Source organism: Sceloporus undulatus, chromosome 2, assembly GCF_019175285.1.
Source record: "Sceloporus undulatus isolate JIND9_A2432 ecotype Alabama chromosome 2, SceUnd_v1.1, whole genome shotgun sequence".
Lineage (NCBI taxonomy): Eukaryota > Metazoa > Chordata > Lepidosauria > Squamata > Phrynosomatidae > Sceloporus > Sceloporus undulatus.
The window spans coordinates 262,471,815-262,488,706 of NC_056523.1; the positions used below are offsets into that span (position 1 = coordinate 262,471,815).

The 16,892-nt window shown below is 42.8% G+C and overlaps 1 protein-coding gene across 9 annotated transcripts in view; it reads right to left on the reverse strand.

Moving 5' to 3' along the window:
• Positions 1-16,892, reverse strand: part of CSNK1G3 (casein kinase 1 gamma 3) — a 120,589-nt gene that overhangs the window by 30,841 nt on the left and 72,856 nt on the right. For all 9 annotated transcript variants that reach the window (XM_042449326.1, XM_042449327.1, XM_042449328.1 and 6 more), the window contains 4 exons: positions 8,765-8,913; positions 6,854-7,088; positions 1,826-1,911; positions 1,637-1,721 (listed from right to left, as the gene is read on the reverse strand). In XM_042449326.1, the coding sequence (XP_042305260.1) occupies positions 1,637-1,721; positions 1,826-1,911; positions 6,854-7,088; positions 8,765-8,913 (555 nt within the window). The remainder of the gene's footprint in view (positions 1-1,636; positions 1,722-1,825; positions 1,912-6,853; positions 7,089-8,764; positions 8,914-16,892) is intronic.

The following is a 16,892-nucleotide window of genomic DNA, read 5'->3' on the forward strand; positions in this document are numbered from 1 at the left end:
TATTATTATTATTATTATTATTATTATTATTATTATTATTATTATTATTATATTGTTATTGTGCACCTTCGTTTCTGCCTCATGGCAACTCTAAGGTGAACTACCTATCACGGAATTTCCTGGGGCTGAGAGTGTGTGACTCAGCCACCCAGATGCTTTCCAAGGCTGATTCACTCCCAAATAACAGCACTTGTGATTTACCACAAGAGGTGATATATTGAGAAGTGTAATTTTTATGAGTATCTCAAATATTTACATTATAAAAATGTTTACTTTCTAGAGTCCCTTGTCTATCACATTTTCTTTGATTCTGTAGCAGCATAACAATGGACCCACATTCTGTTCGTCATCCCTAATAATAAACACTTTCCTGCATTATAGTTTGGAAAGCTTTTCCCATGGCACCCATCCACACAGTTCCTAACTCTTAGCACTGGGCTATTTTTAATTATCATTGTGCTAAAAGTAAAGCAATTATGTGCAGTGAGCCCGTGCCATACTAATAGGCAGCTTTCAGCATATGGTGAAGCTGCCTGGGAAACAGGTGAGTGCACCACGCGCGTGCATTGCCGCATGGCGACCACGAGCCTCATTATATCCAATGGGGCTTGCGAATGGTGTGCGTGGCCTCGCAACGAGCATGAGCCCCATTGGATATAATGGGGCTCAGGCTTACGCATTTTTTGCTTTACATGGGAGGGTCCGGAACAGATCCCCCGCGTAAAGCAAGGGTCTACTATATTTGATAAACATATGAAACTATATGAAATGGCTATAAACTGCATAACTGCCTAGTTATGATACATTTAATATGCAAATGAAAATAATGATGTATTTAACTGTTAATAACTTTGTATATTTCATTTTTTTTTGCCAAAGTTTTCTATTCTGGTTTGCTCACAATGAGAAGAGGGTTATGCAAAAGGCAAAAATCATGTCTTACACTAAGGCCTGTTACAGACTGCCAAAATAAAGCTGCTTCGGGTCTCTTTGGAGGCAAGCTGTTTAAATGATGCATGCATCCTAAGAATCCGGAAGCTGCACCAAAGCTGCACTCCAGTGCTTAGGAATGGAGTGTGGCTTTGGCGCGACCTCCAGACTCTGCATCATTTAAATAGCATACCTCCAAAGAGACCTGAAGCAGCTTTATTTTGGCAGTCTGTAACAGGCCTAAGTATGAGCTGACTCACTATCTTAACTTTTTGTAAATTAACTCTCAGGGAAGAAGCAAATGTGACCAAATTTTATATTTACATTTCTCTAACCCTTTGGCCTTTCTTCACAATCTCACCATGTTTGGAAATTAAAACAATTTCCATGTATACTGGTTTGTGCTCTTGGGGGGGGGGGGGGGAAGCACGGCTATAAATTGAACAAATTGTATACTTACATTTATCTAGCTGTAACTCCATTTTGGCTTTAATTATCATTTGACTGTTCACACTTCTTTTAACAAGTTTTTTATTTCATCTCAATAGTACATATTTCTAATTTTCCTTTTTAATATGAAGATCAGGATGGAAGTGATGAAACATGAAAAAAAATGTGTGCAAGCACTTTGGAGTATAAGCTAGTCACCAACTTGAAACTGGCTATTTGTCTCTCTTTATTCTGTCCTTTGTAACAGACTGATTACCTGGGAAGTTTTCACATAGTACTTCTATGGGAGTTGCTCTCTTTGTGTCTCCAATTTTCTGATACCGTTCTTTCAATGTATCTGCCTAAATTCAAATATACAAAAATTGATTAGTTCAGAAACATTTCATAAAACAGTGACAGTATTTGATAAAATATGATGAATTCAAAAAATTAACACACACACTACCTTTAAGCCTTGCCATGGAAGGCTGCCTCTTAAAAAATACATGAACATATGACCTAATGCTTCCAAATCATCTCTTCTGCTTTGCTCTGAAAAAATAAATTGAAGATATTTAAGCCACTAAAGTTATGAACTGGTATGAAGTTAAACTGATAATATATATACAGTGGTACCCCGGGATACGAATTGATTGCGTTACGAAATTTCCGGGATACGAAAAAGTTAGATTGGAAAAAACTGTTCCGGGATACGATGTTTTTTTCGGGTTACGAAATTTATTTCGGCGCGAAATTCAAACGCAAAGCGCGGCTAGCGGCTTTCCAGCGGCTTTTCGGGTTGCGAAATGTATCGGGTTACGAACGGAGCCGCGGAACGAATTAATTTCGTAACCCGAGGTAGCACTGTAATATATACTATTATAAAACTGTTTATATTTTAAGCTTTTTCTTGAGTATGGTTACAGCTAAAAGTCTGTAATACAGAAAACAATTTTTTCTACTATAAAACCTATTTAAAAATTCCTTGAACACCTAAAAAGTGGCGTGCATATTACTAATAACAGCCATCTTCAGTTAAAATACTCTTCACGTGCTCTTCAAACATCTCTACCTAAAACTTCCATTATGCATTTAATTAGAAAACAGTTGCTTAGGATGGCCCTGTGTTTTTGCCCTGTAATGAAAAAAAAATACTAAAGCAAAGAAGTGCACAAAATTGTGGCCCTCTAAAATGTTGTTTGGCATTAGTCCTAGCCAACTCTAGCCCACTACCCCAAGGCAACTTGGTCAATGGTGTGTGATGATGTAAGATGCAGTAAAATAATTTCTAAAGGGCCATAATTTGTGCACTGGTGTACCAAAAAAAAGTGGGTGTTGTAAAGATGCTGATTTGCCACTCGTAGCAGCCCTAGCTAGCACAGCCAATAGTAAGAAATGCTAGAAGGTACAGTAACACAACATTTAAAGCAGTGATTCCCAAAATGGGCTGTACGTTTCCTCTGGGGGCAGTGGAAGATTCCAGGGGGATGGTGAGGGAAAAGCGGAGCAGTAGGGGCGCGGTGAGGAAAAAAGGGGGGGCCTTCAGTCAACGTATTGGTGTACAAAGAAGACAAGGGGAACTAGTGGCCTTAAAACCATGGTGGGGAATGAGGATTGCATGAAACTTCTTTTCAGGATCCTCAAAAAACCACCACGCAGCCTTGCCGATCATTTTGTGTGGTGCTATCTCCCACTCTTTGCCTGCCTGTGTGAGCTCACTCCCTTACTGGTGGCTCTCACTATTACAGGCTTGGGCACAGGGCACTGTTTCTATGGCTTGAAGTAGCACCATTTTGGGACAGACTGGAGCAAAGAGTTAGAGCACATGTGGTGGCGGAGAAGTGGCGGCAAAAAACAGATTTCAAATTTGGAACCCTGCTCAAGTTTTGTGAGCTTTGCTGAAACTCCTCTTGGGAAGGAGTATCTCTGCTCAATTACTGGAAAGAGTCCTTTGTCTTGAAGTGGCTCCTGTAGTTAAACTCTCTCCCTTTCCTAGTCCACAACAATCTCCAGTCCAAAGCATGTGACATCTGTAAACCCTACATATGCACCAGCTGAGCCTTTCTCTGCCCTGATAAAGAATTGAGAGTCCCTCCTCTCTGAGGAGAAGCTTCCCTCTTGCACCTGGTCATCCTGAGAGCAGCAATCAAGCAGCTGCCTGAGCAACAACTAAGAGACCTCTTGTCCACAGTGGCCTTTGCTAAGGCTGGCATGAGTGAGAAACTTTTCAGTCGCTGCTCACTTGCTGCTCCCAGGATGACACAGCACAAAGGGAGCAGCAACTGAGTAGGCAGTCAAACAGTGACCAAAAAGACTCTGCCTGTGCCAACCTTTGCTGCAAAACCAGCACAAGCAAGAAGCTTCTTAATTGCAGTTCAGTTGCTGCTCCCAGAATGACAGAGCACAAAGGAAGCAGCAACTGAGCAGCCAGTCAAACAGCTACCAAAAAGGCTCTGCCTGTGCTAGCCTTTGCTGCAAAACCAGCACAAGCAAGAAGCTTTTCAATCACTGGCTTGGTTGCTGCTCCCAAGGTGACTGGGTGCAAAGGGAGCAATGACTGGGATTGTTTTGAATCTGCAGTAGAACATTAGAACATATTACAAAATATGCGGGTGGGGGGAGCACTAGGGTTGTCATCCAAGAGGAAATGGGGTGGTAGCCCAAAAAAGTTTGGGGACTACAATCTAGAGGATCATACAATTATCAAACCTAGTTTAAAACAGTCTGTGTTCTAGAAGTACAGGGTATTTTCTATTTTCTGATTTGTCATTCCACTTCAGGAAACCACTCCCCAGAGAGATCTATCAAGCACACAAGCCCATCGTTTAACAATTAAATAGGATTTTTGCATGTTCCAACCTTAAGAGTTTGGGCATGTAGGGTCTTTTAGGTGGAGGAAAAGCACTTCCTTACTGAGGTCTGCTTTGCTTTGCATATACGCTCAAGCTCTAGAAATCAGTTGTAGAGTCTTATTTTTCTCAGTAATCCAGAATCCAAACTTTTACCTAACATAGGCGGGATGCAGACCGCCCAAAAAGGGCGGTCTGCTGCCGCCTCCATTTCTGCTGGCGGGAAACCTCAGCCTCCAAATGGCGAGGCCTCCCGGCAGCAGAAAAACAAGCTGCAAAAAGCGGCTTCTTTTTGCAGTGCGCAAGTGACACTGTAGGGCGCCATTGGCACACTCGCAACGTCGCCTGGGCGCCGCAACATGCAGACGCTAGGTGTCTGTTACGTCAAAATGGCGGCGCCCGTGTGAACAAGGCGCCGCCATTTTGTACGTACTCCGTATGTACTAGGGTTGCGGGCATCTAAAAGAGACAGCCCCAGGCAACCCTAGTATGTACAGAGTACATACTTGGGTGCCTGTCTGTTCAGGGCCTTTGTCTTGTTTTAAAGTGGTTTAATTTGTGACTGGTTTGATATCATCTTGTTACCATTCCTTTGTTTTGCATTTTGTTGCACAGGCACATACAGGAAAAACAAAATACAGATTTTTAAATAAATGAATAAATATTAGGAAGTATACAAAATAGATAGCAGATGCTATTTATGCTGACCAAATAAAGCTTCACAGCAACAATAGTTGCTGTCAACTGGAATGGGGGGTAGCAAGAGATAAACCAAGGGGAAAATGCATACTTTACACGAGGAAAGGTGGAAAATAAAGGAGAGCACATGGGATGAGCTGTGAGCAAAGTTCGGCAATGGAGACTTAGCCTCAGTTCCAGCTGTACTGCCCCTTCTCTCTCCAAAGGAACACTGCACACCAAGTGCCCTCCCTGGGGGAGAATATTAGAATGCTAGTTCCTGCATGAGCTAACCACTTTTTCTATTATTTTTCTTTTAAATGTGTGGTTTATAGTATATCTACTTTACATGTATAAATGCTGTGAGCCCCTTTGAGATTTGTAATTGAAAAACAGGACATGTGAGATAGATCAATTGATCGATCGATCGATCGATAGATTGATCGATAGATAGATAGGCAGAGAGAGAGAGAGAGAGAGAGAGAGAGAGAGAATATTCACTATAATATATAATGATCATACAATTAACCACCAGCCAGGAAAAGTTGTCCAAGTGATATTTAATATACTGACCAATAAATCTAACTATTAACCTGCTCCATGATCCTACACTTGAACCAATTAGAATACTATTAGTCCTGGCCTTCATTGTTTTTCTCTTTCTCCTGGCTTCAGAAATTGGGGAGGAGAAAGAAAAATACTTAACAGTGAGACAAGCAAACATGCTGATTTCTAGAACAAATATCTTCTTTCAGATCCCATACATTTTTTTTCACCTCTCATGATAATTTCTAGCTTGAAAAAATGGAAATGTGTCCATCATGCAGTTATGCATGATATGGTCTGCAGAACTTATACCACTTGTGCACCTATACACTTATACATTAAGTATATGCGATATCTAGTCATCTTTTTCAAACACATCTTGAAGTAACTACTTGTAGCACTTTTTGTTTACAGCGGACCCTTGTTATACGCTGGGGTTTGGTTCCAAGATCCCCCGTGTATAACAAAATCCGTGTATGCTCAAGTCCCATTACATATAATGGCACAGAAAAATTGTGTCCCTTATAAAAAATGGAAAATCAAGGTAAATTTATACTTTTTTGGAACATTTTCAACCCGTGTATGCTTAAATCCGTGTATAAGAAGGGCCGACTGTATTTGACTTTTCTCTGCTATTCAACAAATTTTTGGAAGTTTACAAAATACAGTCACCCCTCCTTTCTTGAGGACTTGAGGTCCACAGTCTTCAATATTCAGAGGGGTGACCGCCATAATTTTCAATGGGGCACACCCCCGGTGCATGGCCTGCGCACACTCGTGCTCCTTTCAAGCCTATAGGGCTTTAATTATTTTCACAAGGGGGGAGAGGTCTGGAACAGATCCCCTGTGACAACTGAAGGCCAACTGTACATGCTTCATTTGGAAAGTCCCTATTCTTCTTCCATGCAATAGCTTATAGTTTTAATCATTTTGTACCACCTCTCTGAATTCTAAATAATGCTGACCAAGTTGGCAGTAGGGTGCCAGGGTCTCATTACTGTTCCATAAACTTTTTTACCAGAAGAAATGAAAGCACTGACACAGCAATATGAAGACAACAAATCCACTAGCAGTAATACAAGTTACTTGGTTTAATTACTGGTGCCAATCACTGCCTCATAAGAGATCATTTATTAAATTTCACTACGCAATATCCCAAAATGAAATGACAATGAATAGTCATATATAAAAGGTTTCAAAGTTATAAGTTTTTCAAAGCTGAGCACTCACTGGGATGAATACTTTGGAGCTCAAAATGTAATAATCATTAAGGGCACACAATAAAATGAACGTATAATGTCTGAGAAGCCAAGCATTTTCAATAAAACTAGAGTCTGAAAATGTGATTATTGATAAGCAAAAACTGGTCACATAAATCTTAACGAAGCTGCTAAGTTTGTGTTCTAAAAATCAATACATACCTTTTCCTAAATGTGTATTTATACTCATATATCTAGCAGTTCCTGTAAGGCTTTTGTGTTCTCGGTATGGTATGTGCTTCTTTGTCTCTGGATCTATATATTCTTTTGCCAAACCAAAATCTATTATATGAATAATTTGTTGAGTTTTGTTTCCTGGTCGTCCTATTAAGAAGTTTTCAGGTTTTACATCTCTGTATATTAAGTTCTTTGAATGAACATATTCCATTCGGGAAATCTATTAAATAAAATGAAAGAAAGGTTTGGTTTTTTTTTTTTTTAAAACGAGACCTATGGTAGCAGAACAAATAAAAGCAACCACTGCTCTATTTTTTCCTTTCCTGAAGGAACAAAATTTTTCCTCAGGCAAATTAAAAATCGAGATTTTCACCATATTAAATTTTACTTTGGTTGAAAGTGCAAAAGTAAGGAGTATTATATGTCCAGCAAATGAATATAGTAGGGTTTTTTTAATGTCTCTATAAAAATGAGCATTGTTTTGTATTCTGCTGCTGTCAATTAATGTTTCATATTGAGAAGCCACTGTTAAGCTTTCAAATACTGAAAAAAAAATATGGCCATGCTTAATTCTCATCTCATAGAAAAAGAATTGAAATCTTTAAAAAATATATCCTATGCCTTTTGAAGTTAAAATTACGTACATGTGATAAGAATTCAACTTGCTTACCTCCAAACTGCAGCACTTCCTTCTACATTAAGTGACTGTAGGGTAACAAATAGACTTGTGAATATTCTGCAAATCTGCACCTGCACTACTTAAGTAGAGAAATGGGTACAGGTAGGAGAATGCAGCAGCTTGAAAACTGCAGTTTATTTAAAGCAAGTTTTCAGAAAATATGTAATAAAGACTAACTTGAAGCATGTAGGAACTGCTAAATGACTCATGCCTCAAGAGAGTAATGACCTCTGCAGTAGGCTAATAGCAATCTTGCCCTGCCACACTGGATTTTAAAAGAATATTTTAAATACTGTTTTTAACCTGTGTTTTTAACCTTGTTTTTACCTTGCTTTTATTCTATATCCCCTTTTTACCTGTGCTGGTCCATGACTGAAATAAAGATGAACTGAACTGAACTTAAAGAGAGTAATGCTCAGGAAGGGTTTCCAATGGCCAACAAGGGGAGGATAGGATCAGTTGTCTAAATGGCCGTTTGGACCTTTCCATGAATAGGCAGAGCCATAAAATTTACAATTTTGCCTATCTTAAAGAGTATCTTTCAAAGTGCTTTAAAACAGATTTCACTGTACCATTTTACTTATTTATAAGTTTACTGATATTTTGGGCTTAAATCCCAAGTAGCTCTCCCACAAACATAAGAGATCCATTCTCCAAAGGGCTGCTGATCCAACTAATCCCCCCCTCACACATACACACACTTCCTCCAACCCTGATCTGAAAATCCTCCAGTTCTCTAGAATACATTTTCAACTGACATGGAGTAATCAGTGAAAAGTATAGGTTCAGCATGTGGGATATTTAGATTCAGCTTGTTACCTTCAATCATTTATAAATTTATTGTTTCTGTGTTCCTTCAAGTGAGTTCCAATTTAGGGTAATCCCTATCACAGGTTTTTCATGGCAAGATTTTTTTTTTCAGAGGGGGCTTGCTTTTGCCTTCCTTTGAGGCTGAGAGAGTCTGACTTGCTTAATGTTACCCACTGGGTTTCCATGGCTGAGCGAAGGTTTAAACCATGGTCTCCAGATTCACAGTCCAACGTTCAAAGCAATACACTACACTGACTATTTATAAATATGAGTTGCACAATAATATAGTGGAGAACAACCCTCCTTAATAGATTGTAAGAGAACAAGTAGCATACTCTTTGAATCTGCATTTGTTAAAGAAAATTCTAACGGTGTATGAAAGGTAATATAGGAAACAGCATACTCACCAACTGTATGGCTATCATAAGAACAGTTTTCAGAGAAAAAGTCCTATCACACAAATCAAATAAATCTTCCAAACTAGGTCCCAGTAGTTCCAGCACCATGGCATTATACTTTCCACAAGGGCCAAAATAGTAAACCTGAGGTATTCCATCTGGCAAAATAAAAAATAATAATTTTAACACTCATGGATTATGTTCAATTCTTAACACTGAAAAACATAAGGATAAGTATTTATGGCAGAAGTGGGCAACGTACACCCCAAGTCTCAGTAACCCTCCTCCACAAAAAATGGAGAGACCCCCCCCTCCAGTACTTTAAATAACTAATAACACTTGCAGCATCCTGGAACAAACAAACCTCAGCTTACTGTGGCAGTCAAATGTTGTACAAACACACACATACACACTCCTGTCCCGTCTTAAAGGCGCATCCTTCACAAACATCCCCACGTCTCCTTCCGTTCACCTCACTCACTCCTGTCCCAGTTTAGAATTTTATCCCTGGCACAACCACTCTCTCACCCTCCTTCCATCTACCTCCCTTCAGTCCTGACTTAAAATCTTATCCCTTGCAAATGTTCATCCCTCCCTACATCCACCCCACTCACTCGTCTCAACTTAAAATCTTATCCCTTACAAATGCTCCCACCTCCTCCTCCTCCTCCTCACATCCACCTCACTTATTCGTATCTCAACTTAAAATCTTATCCCTTACAAATGCTCCCTCCTCCTCCTCCTCACATCCACTTCACTTACTCCTATCTCAACTTAAAATCTTAACCCTTGCAATCACTCCCATCACCTTCTCTTTATATGCAACTCACTCATTCCTGTCCTGGTTTAAAATCTCATTTCTGGCTTGCAAATGTGCCCGTTCCCTCCTTCCATCCACCTCACTTACTTCTCAAACCCACACAGCTGACAAATCGATTGGCTAAGATAAGACAATATGGGATTGCCACTTAATAGCTGAGATGTGGAGAAGTAACAATTTTAAATGCTCAAGATGGAATCGTGCTACAGCCAACTAAGAGTTTGTGTTTTGCAAATAGTATTCCTCTATTACCTAATCGTGTTATTGGCCATTTGCCCTGTAAAAACACATGTTGTAGCAGAACTTACTTTATGCAGATTTAAATTAAGGTATTATAATTATTTCTTATGTACATTTATGTCAGAAATTAAGCACAGTAACTTGGATGCAAAATAATAACACATGTATACAAGCTTCACATTGAGCTTTTAAAAAATCCCCCTTTTATGACATCCAGGCCTGTTACAGACTGCCAAAATAAAGCTGCTTCGGGTCTCTTTGGAGATATGCTATTTAAATGATGCATGGGTCCTAAGAATCCGGAAGCTGCACCAAAGCTGCACTCCAGTGCTTAGGAATGGAGTGTGGCTTTGGTGCGACCTCCGGACTCGTAGGACCCATGCATCATTTAAATAGCATAACTCCAAAGAGACCCGAAGCAGCTTTATTTTGGCAGTCTGTAACAGGCCATCCTGTCAACTTTTTATGCACCTGGAACACCTGGGAAGAGTACGCTTGGGAACCGCTGCTCTAATATAACTGATGACCAAGCAATGGAATATTACTACTAAGAAATTTACCTCAGCAAGCTAGAATTTCCAGCATTTTGCCCAAGTGTCCTTATTTAGAATACTGTACAGTGAGCTCTTAATATCCGCAGGCTTGCCATCTGCGGATTTAAACATCCGTGGATGGCAAGCCCCATTGCTTTGAATGGGTGTGCATGTTGCGCCTGCCATTAAGGGCAATGGGACTCAAGGTCCCCCATTTTTCCTTATCTGCAAGGGAGTCCAGAATGGATCCCCCATGGATATGAAGGGCAGACTATAGTTCATCATCTTCTATTTGCTACAATAAAATGAAAACTATGCACATTTCTAAACCTCACAAACTTTACTTGTGGAGCATAAGAGTAAACAATTCACAGTGCATTTCATCAGCTGATTCAAACCAAATCTATCAAAACATACCTCTAACATCAATGCCATTTTTCCCACCAAAGGATCTCTCTGGGTAGGGCAGACTTAAAATTGCTCTGACTCAACTACTTTGAAGAATAAGATAACCTACTGGGCATCAACAGAAAATAAATGCTTTAAATCAGTGGTTCCCAAACTTTGGTCCTCCAAGTGTTTTAGATTTCAATTCCCAGAAGAGCTGGTGAGTTTGGCCAACAGTCAGGAATTCTGTGAGTTGAAGTCCAAAACACCTGGAGAATCAAAGTTTGGGATACTGCTTTAAAATAAAAGAATAAATGTTTTGCTGGTCCCTATTACTATCTCTTTTTTGCCAATCAATATAAGGCATATTAGTAGAACAGTTACTGTAAATGAATTCACATCTTCTGGCATTAATGAAGAGACAAACATGACTGCCCCAAATATGGCTCCCAGACAGAATCCCACTCCACAGCTAATTATGACACATAGCATCTAGAGTACATAAATCACAATGTAGTAAATAGATAATTCAAATAAAGTTATGCAGATAGAATTAATCAATTTGTCTCAAACATTCTAAACTGAAACCCAATTTAAAATTTACACAGTTTTTCAACATCCATTGTAAACTAACACAATCTTTTCTATTCTGTAACGAAAAGCACAACGGGCACAAGGTAAACACTAATGATGAAAATTTTCCAGAATTTTTAAAGCCATGAGGGGGGTGTCAGAAAAACTGGAAAATGCACTATAAGCATGCTTTACACACAAAAGTAACTTTCCTTACTTTAGAAAAAGAAGACACAGTTTGTGTCATTTGCCTTGGCATATATAGTATTCTGCCAGGGGAAGCATCATCTTCCACACATCTGCATTCCTCACCTAGGCAATTATCTTTAACAAGGTACCAAACAGTGTCTGGATTATTCTATCACTACATCTCCCATTACTCTGATACATATATATACACCCAACAATATTATGTTTATAACCATCTAATATTAACCATAACTGTTCAACATAAACATTAAACACAAACAGCTTATGAACATGGGGGGAGGACTTCCTTGACGAAGAAACTCTCTCCCATAGAGAGCTCTGATAAATACTTACGCATGCTCCATTGTCAGCAAAACATGAGAACAAGGAGGCAGCAAAGTAACCTTTCATTGCATGACAACTAGATGGTTTACCCTTGTGTCAACTGGAGCAGAGTAAGTCCTTCAAGAGATCTTGAAATGGGCAGCAGCAACAGTAATTGACCTGGGTTTCTGGTGCTGCAGTATCGAGCCAATTCCAGAACTCATCAAATTTTCCATAAGTACCAATAGGTGCCTGTTGTCTGAGTCAGTGCTGAACACTGGCAGAAAAATTAGAGAATTCTGATCAACTACTATTTGAGTAGAATTGGATGGAACAGCAGAGTCTGAAGTTGAAAACACATAGACCCATACCAGGGACCAAGGTGACAGTTAGAACAAGCACGGCCATACCCCTGAAATAATGCCCTGGAGAAGGGAAATGTCTTAGAATATTCTCATGTCCCTCCATCGAAAATTATCCATGCATCAGAACATGGTCCATATGGAACTAGAGAAAGGTGCCAACACCTGGCCCTCAGTATTGAGTGATTGATGTCTCATTACATGTTCTCTATATCGAGCAGAAAAACAGAAAAGACTGAGATAACCAAGCATGGAAGAATCGATTTCTTACTCTGATTAGAATACGATACCCATGATAAACATTTGGTACGGAGGGACCAAACTGTTATGTTTCCTCCATTATGAAATGACAGAATGGTACCAATGACAGGACAGAAGTACCGGCATCTTTGTTTCTGTCCCCATATGAAGAGAGAAGATTGTGTTGTCAAATCAGCCTTTAGTGTGTGTGTGTGTGTGTGTGTGTGTGTGTGTCTGTCTGTCTATCTATCTATCTTTCTATCTGCCTGAAGAGGAAGAGCTCTCCCCTCCCTCCTTTCAACTGTCATCTTCTGGCCTTAGAAGGAGCGAAAGGACAGGCCCAATGCCATCGGGCCTGAAGAGGAAGAGCCCTTCTCTCTCTCTTTCCAACTGTCATCTTCTGGCCTTAGAGAGAGTGAAAGGGCAGGCCCAACGCCATCAGGCCTGAAGAGGAAGAGCCCTCCCCTCCCTCCTTCCAACTGTCATCTTCTGGCCTTAGAGGGAGCAAAAGGACAGGCCCAATGCCATCGGGCCTGGCCTCGATTAAGAAAAAGAACCCTCCCTCCAGTCCATCTGCCTTGGTCCAGGCCTCAGAGGGAGAGAAGAATGCTGGATCTGATCCCCTCCCTCCCCCCCCCACCATTCCCTTCTCCTTTTGTGTCTTGTCTTTTTAGATTGTATGTCTGAGGGCAGGGAACCGTCTATTATCCTCCCTGTTGTAAGCCGCCCGGATTCCCAGTGGTGGCATATAAATAAATCCTATTATTATTATTATTATTATTATTATTATTATTATTATATACTATTAATTTTTTTCTGTATGAAGTGATAAGGTGTTACCAATTATCAGTACAGTACAGTTCCGTACAGAGTGACCATATGTGGTGAGAAGGACAGGTTGCATACCTGTAACAGTATTTCTTCGAGTGGTCATCTGCGAATACATACAAATGGGTTTTACTGCGCCTGCGCAGTACTGTCGGAAACTTCTGGAATCACTGGGCAAAGTACACTTTGCAACAAAATGCAACTTTTTGGCTGTAGCTCCGCCCACCCGTTATAAGGCCCCTGCCTTCCCACTCTTTCCCCAGTTCCAAACTTTACGCCGCGTAAGCGACTTGAAAAGAGCCAATCAAGAGCAGGACACTGAGGGGAGGATGGGCGGGATTTGTATGTATTCGCAGATGACCACTCGAACAAATACTGTTACAGGTATGCAACCTGTCCTTCTTCTTTGTGGTCTCTGCGAATCATACAAATGGGTTTAGACTGACAAGCTTGAACAAGCGGCGGAGGGAGTGTCCTGAAACCAGGAATGTCTCAAAGAAAGTGGTTTATTGATTACAATAAGCATTGACTCAATGGGCATGTGGTCATTATTTCAGTAATAATCCAGACCCAAACGATAGGTCACATACTATGCATGAATAAATACTGTAATGCATAACTGTAGAAAACTGTATCAACACACAGTACCCGCATAATACTTGGTATCAACAAGAGTGCAAATAATTCAGACATTGCATAAATACAAAAAAGCAATGCAGTCAGTCAAAACCTGCATGATGGAAGGGTTGTATAAGCAAAGTTGCCTTAGATTGAACCAAGGTGAAATTTAAACTTTCCGGACAACAACACCATATATAGACATCTCACATTAATGTAGTCCTGAGAACAACACAGCCCTTCCAAATGCTGCGTCTCGTTTGGCCCTTGTGTCCAGCCTGTAATGTTTAATAAAGGTCATTGGCTGGGACCAAACCGCAGCTTTACAGACATCCTCCAAGGGAACCCCAGTCAAAAAAGTGGAGGATGCCGCTACCGCCCTGGTGGAATGGGACCGAACCCTGGCCGGAGGAGGTCTACCCATCAGTTCATAGCAGAGGCGGATGGTTTCAGCCACCCATTTTGAAAACCTCTGCGGCGATACCGGCAGACCCTTTCTCGGTTCCGAGTAGCACTGGAACAGTCTCTCGGAGCGGCTCGAACCCGACGTTCTGTCCAAGTAGAAGGCCAAAGCCCTTCTAACGTCCAGTGAGTGCAAAGTTCGTTCTAACTCTGTTATCGGGTCCGAGGCCAGAGTGGGTAGCACAATGTCCTGGCATAGATGAAAAGCCGACACTACCTTTGGTAAGAAAGTAATGTCGGTATGGAGGACCACTTTGTCCTTATGAAACCTTAAAAAGGGCTGGTCCCTCCATAAGGCACAAAGTTCCCCTGCACGGCGGGCTGATGTGATGGCCACTAGAAAGGCAGTCTTCCAGGTTAACAGTCTCAAGTCCGTAGTGGCCATCGGCTCAAAGGGCTTGGACTGTAGAGCTCTCAGTACGGTGTCCAAACTCCAAGCCGGGATCGGTGCCGACACCGGGGGGTAAAGGTTCCCACAACCCTTAAGGAAACCCTTCACTAGGGGGTCTCTAAAAAAGGAAGGCCTACCCTTAAATTGGAAATGTGAACAAATTGCAGACAAATAACACTTGATGGAGGTCAAGCTGAGACCGGCCTCCAGCAGCGCCATGAGGAATTGCAGGAGGACCGGAGTCGAGACCTGATCAGGAGTGAGGTCTCTCTCTGACAGGAACTGCATAAAACGTTTCCACTTGCAGGCATATGACCTGCGGGTTGAAGGTCTTTGGGCAGCCAAAATCACCCTCCGCACCGGGTCAGGTAAGGCCGTTAAGGGCGAAGCCTCCAAGCCACAAGCGGGAGGTGATCGATGTCCGGATGGCAAACACGTCCGTCTTGGATCGTGAGCAGGTCCGGGCGAGGTTCGATGCGGAGCCAGGTTCTCCTTGACAGGTGTAGTAGAGACGGGACCCACGGTTGTCTGAGCCACCACGGTGTGATGAGGATCGCATCTGAGTGGTCTGTGGTTAACTTGGCCACCACTCGGACAATCAGTGGGAATGGGGGAAATGCGTAGAGCATGTTCCCCGACCAGCGGAAGGCGAACGCGTCTCCGAGGGAGTTCCTGCTGCGCGTTCTGGAACAGAACTGGGGACAGTGTGTGTTGTCATCGGTTGCGAAGAGGTCGATTGACGGGTTCCCCCATCGGTCGAAGATGTCAGCTACTGTCTCTGGATGGAGCCTCCACTCGTGGGATACCGACGACGTCCTGCTGAGCTGGTCTGCCAGGTCGTTTTGTTCGCCTGGAAGATGGACAGCCTGAAGCAGGACCCCTTTCGGGATGCACCAAGTCCAGATTCGTAGAGTGATGTCTAATAACATGTTCGACTTGGTGCCCCCTTGCTTGTTGATGTAATAAAGCACCGTTGTGTTGTCCGTCCTGAGCAGGACTACCTTGTTGGTTACAGTCTCCTCGAATGCTCTCAAGGCCTTTTCTACTGCCAGCATCTCCAACGCATTGATGTGGAGGTATTTTTCGTCCATTGCCCACTTTCCCCTCACGCTGAGATCAAGGATGTGGGCTCCCCAACCCTCTAGTGAGGCATCCATCGTTAGAGTTAGCTGCGGTTGGGGCGGGCAAAAAGGTAAGCCTGCGCAGACGTTTTGGGAGTCTTGCCACCACTTGAGAGAGGATGCGATGGGCCTCGGGATCGTGAGCCATTTGAGAGGGGGGTCCGATGCTGGGTTCAGCCGTCACCTCGGTGACCCCTGTCGTCTCCGGTCTAGGAGGCTCTGTCGACGCCGTCAGAGGCCTCGATCTAGGGATCTGTCACCCACGTCCTTCATGAAAGGTGCGGAGGGCAGTTTCCCTGGGAACAGCCATATAATATTTCTCTGCCTCCGAGTCGTAGAACACGTCAGGGTCGGTGGGACGAGGGTCCGACGCGTGCTTGGGTGATGGGACCGGAGTTGGAAAGCGCCGAGCCACACCTTCTGAGTTTTCCACAGGAATGACCAGGAGATCCGGAGAGCTTGGGGCTGTCACCCTATCTAGCTGGATGGGCTCCTCCCGGGCCCGGGAAGAGGATGATGAGGGCCGCACTGCCGGTACCGGTGTGCTGGGTACTCGACTTGGAGAACGGGATGGAGACCGGTGCTTCGAGCTCGAGGCATGACTTGACCTTTTGGAAGGCTTTGCCGGCGCCGGGGTTTCTCCGGACGCACTGTCATGGGTCCTCTTTTTCTTCCGGGCAACTGAAGTGGACTCGGGAGCTGTAGCCTTCCTCTTGGAGCTCTTAGGAGTCTCCGGAGGGAAAAAGGGGTTAACCTCCAGCTCCACTAGCGCCGACCTGGGAGTCTTGCCTCCGGAGCTAGAAGAGGCGTGGCTTGGTCCCGCTATTCCCGGTCCCACGGAGCCAGAAGCCGGGACGGGCGTCTCTTTGTGTTTGGAAGCCTTTTTGGAGGAATCACCTGGCCTCTTGGGTGGGACGGAACCTTCACGGCCAGAACCCGAGGTGGAGACCACTTTCGTGGTCAAGGATGACTCCACTGGGGGAGCGGCAACCGCCGCAGCCTCAGACCCTGACTTTTTGTGGGGGTGTTTAGAGGACTTGTCGGTGGTA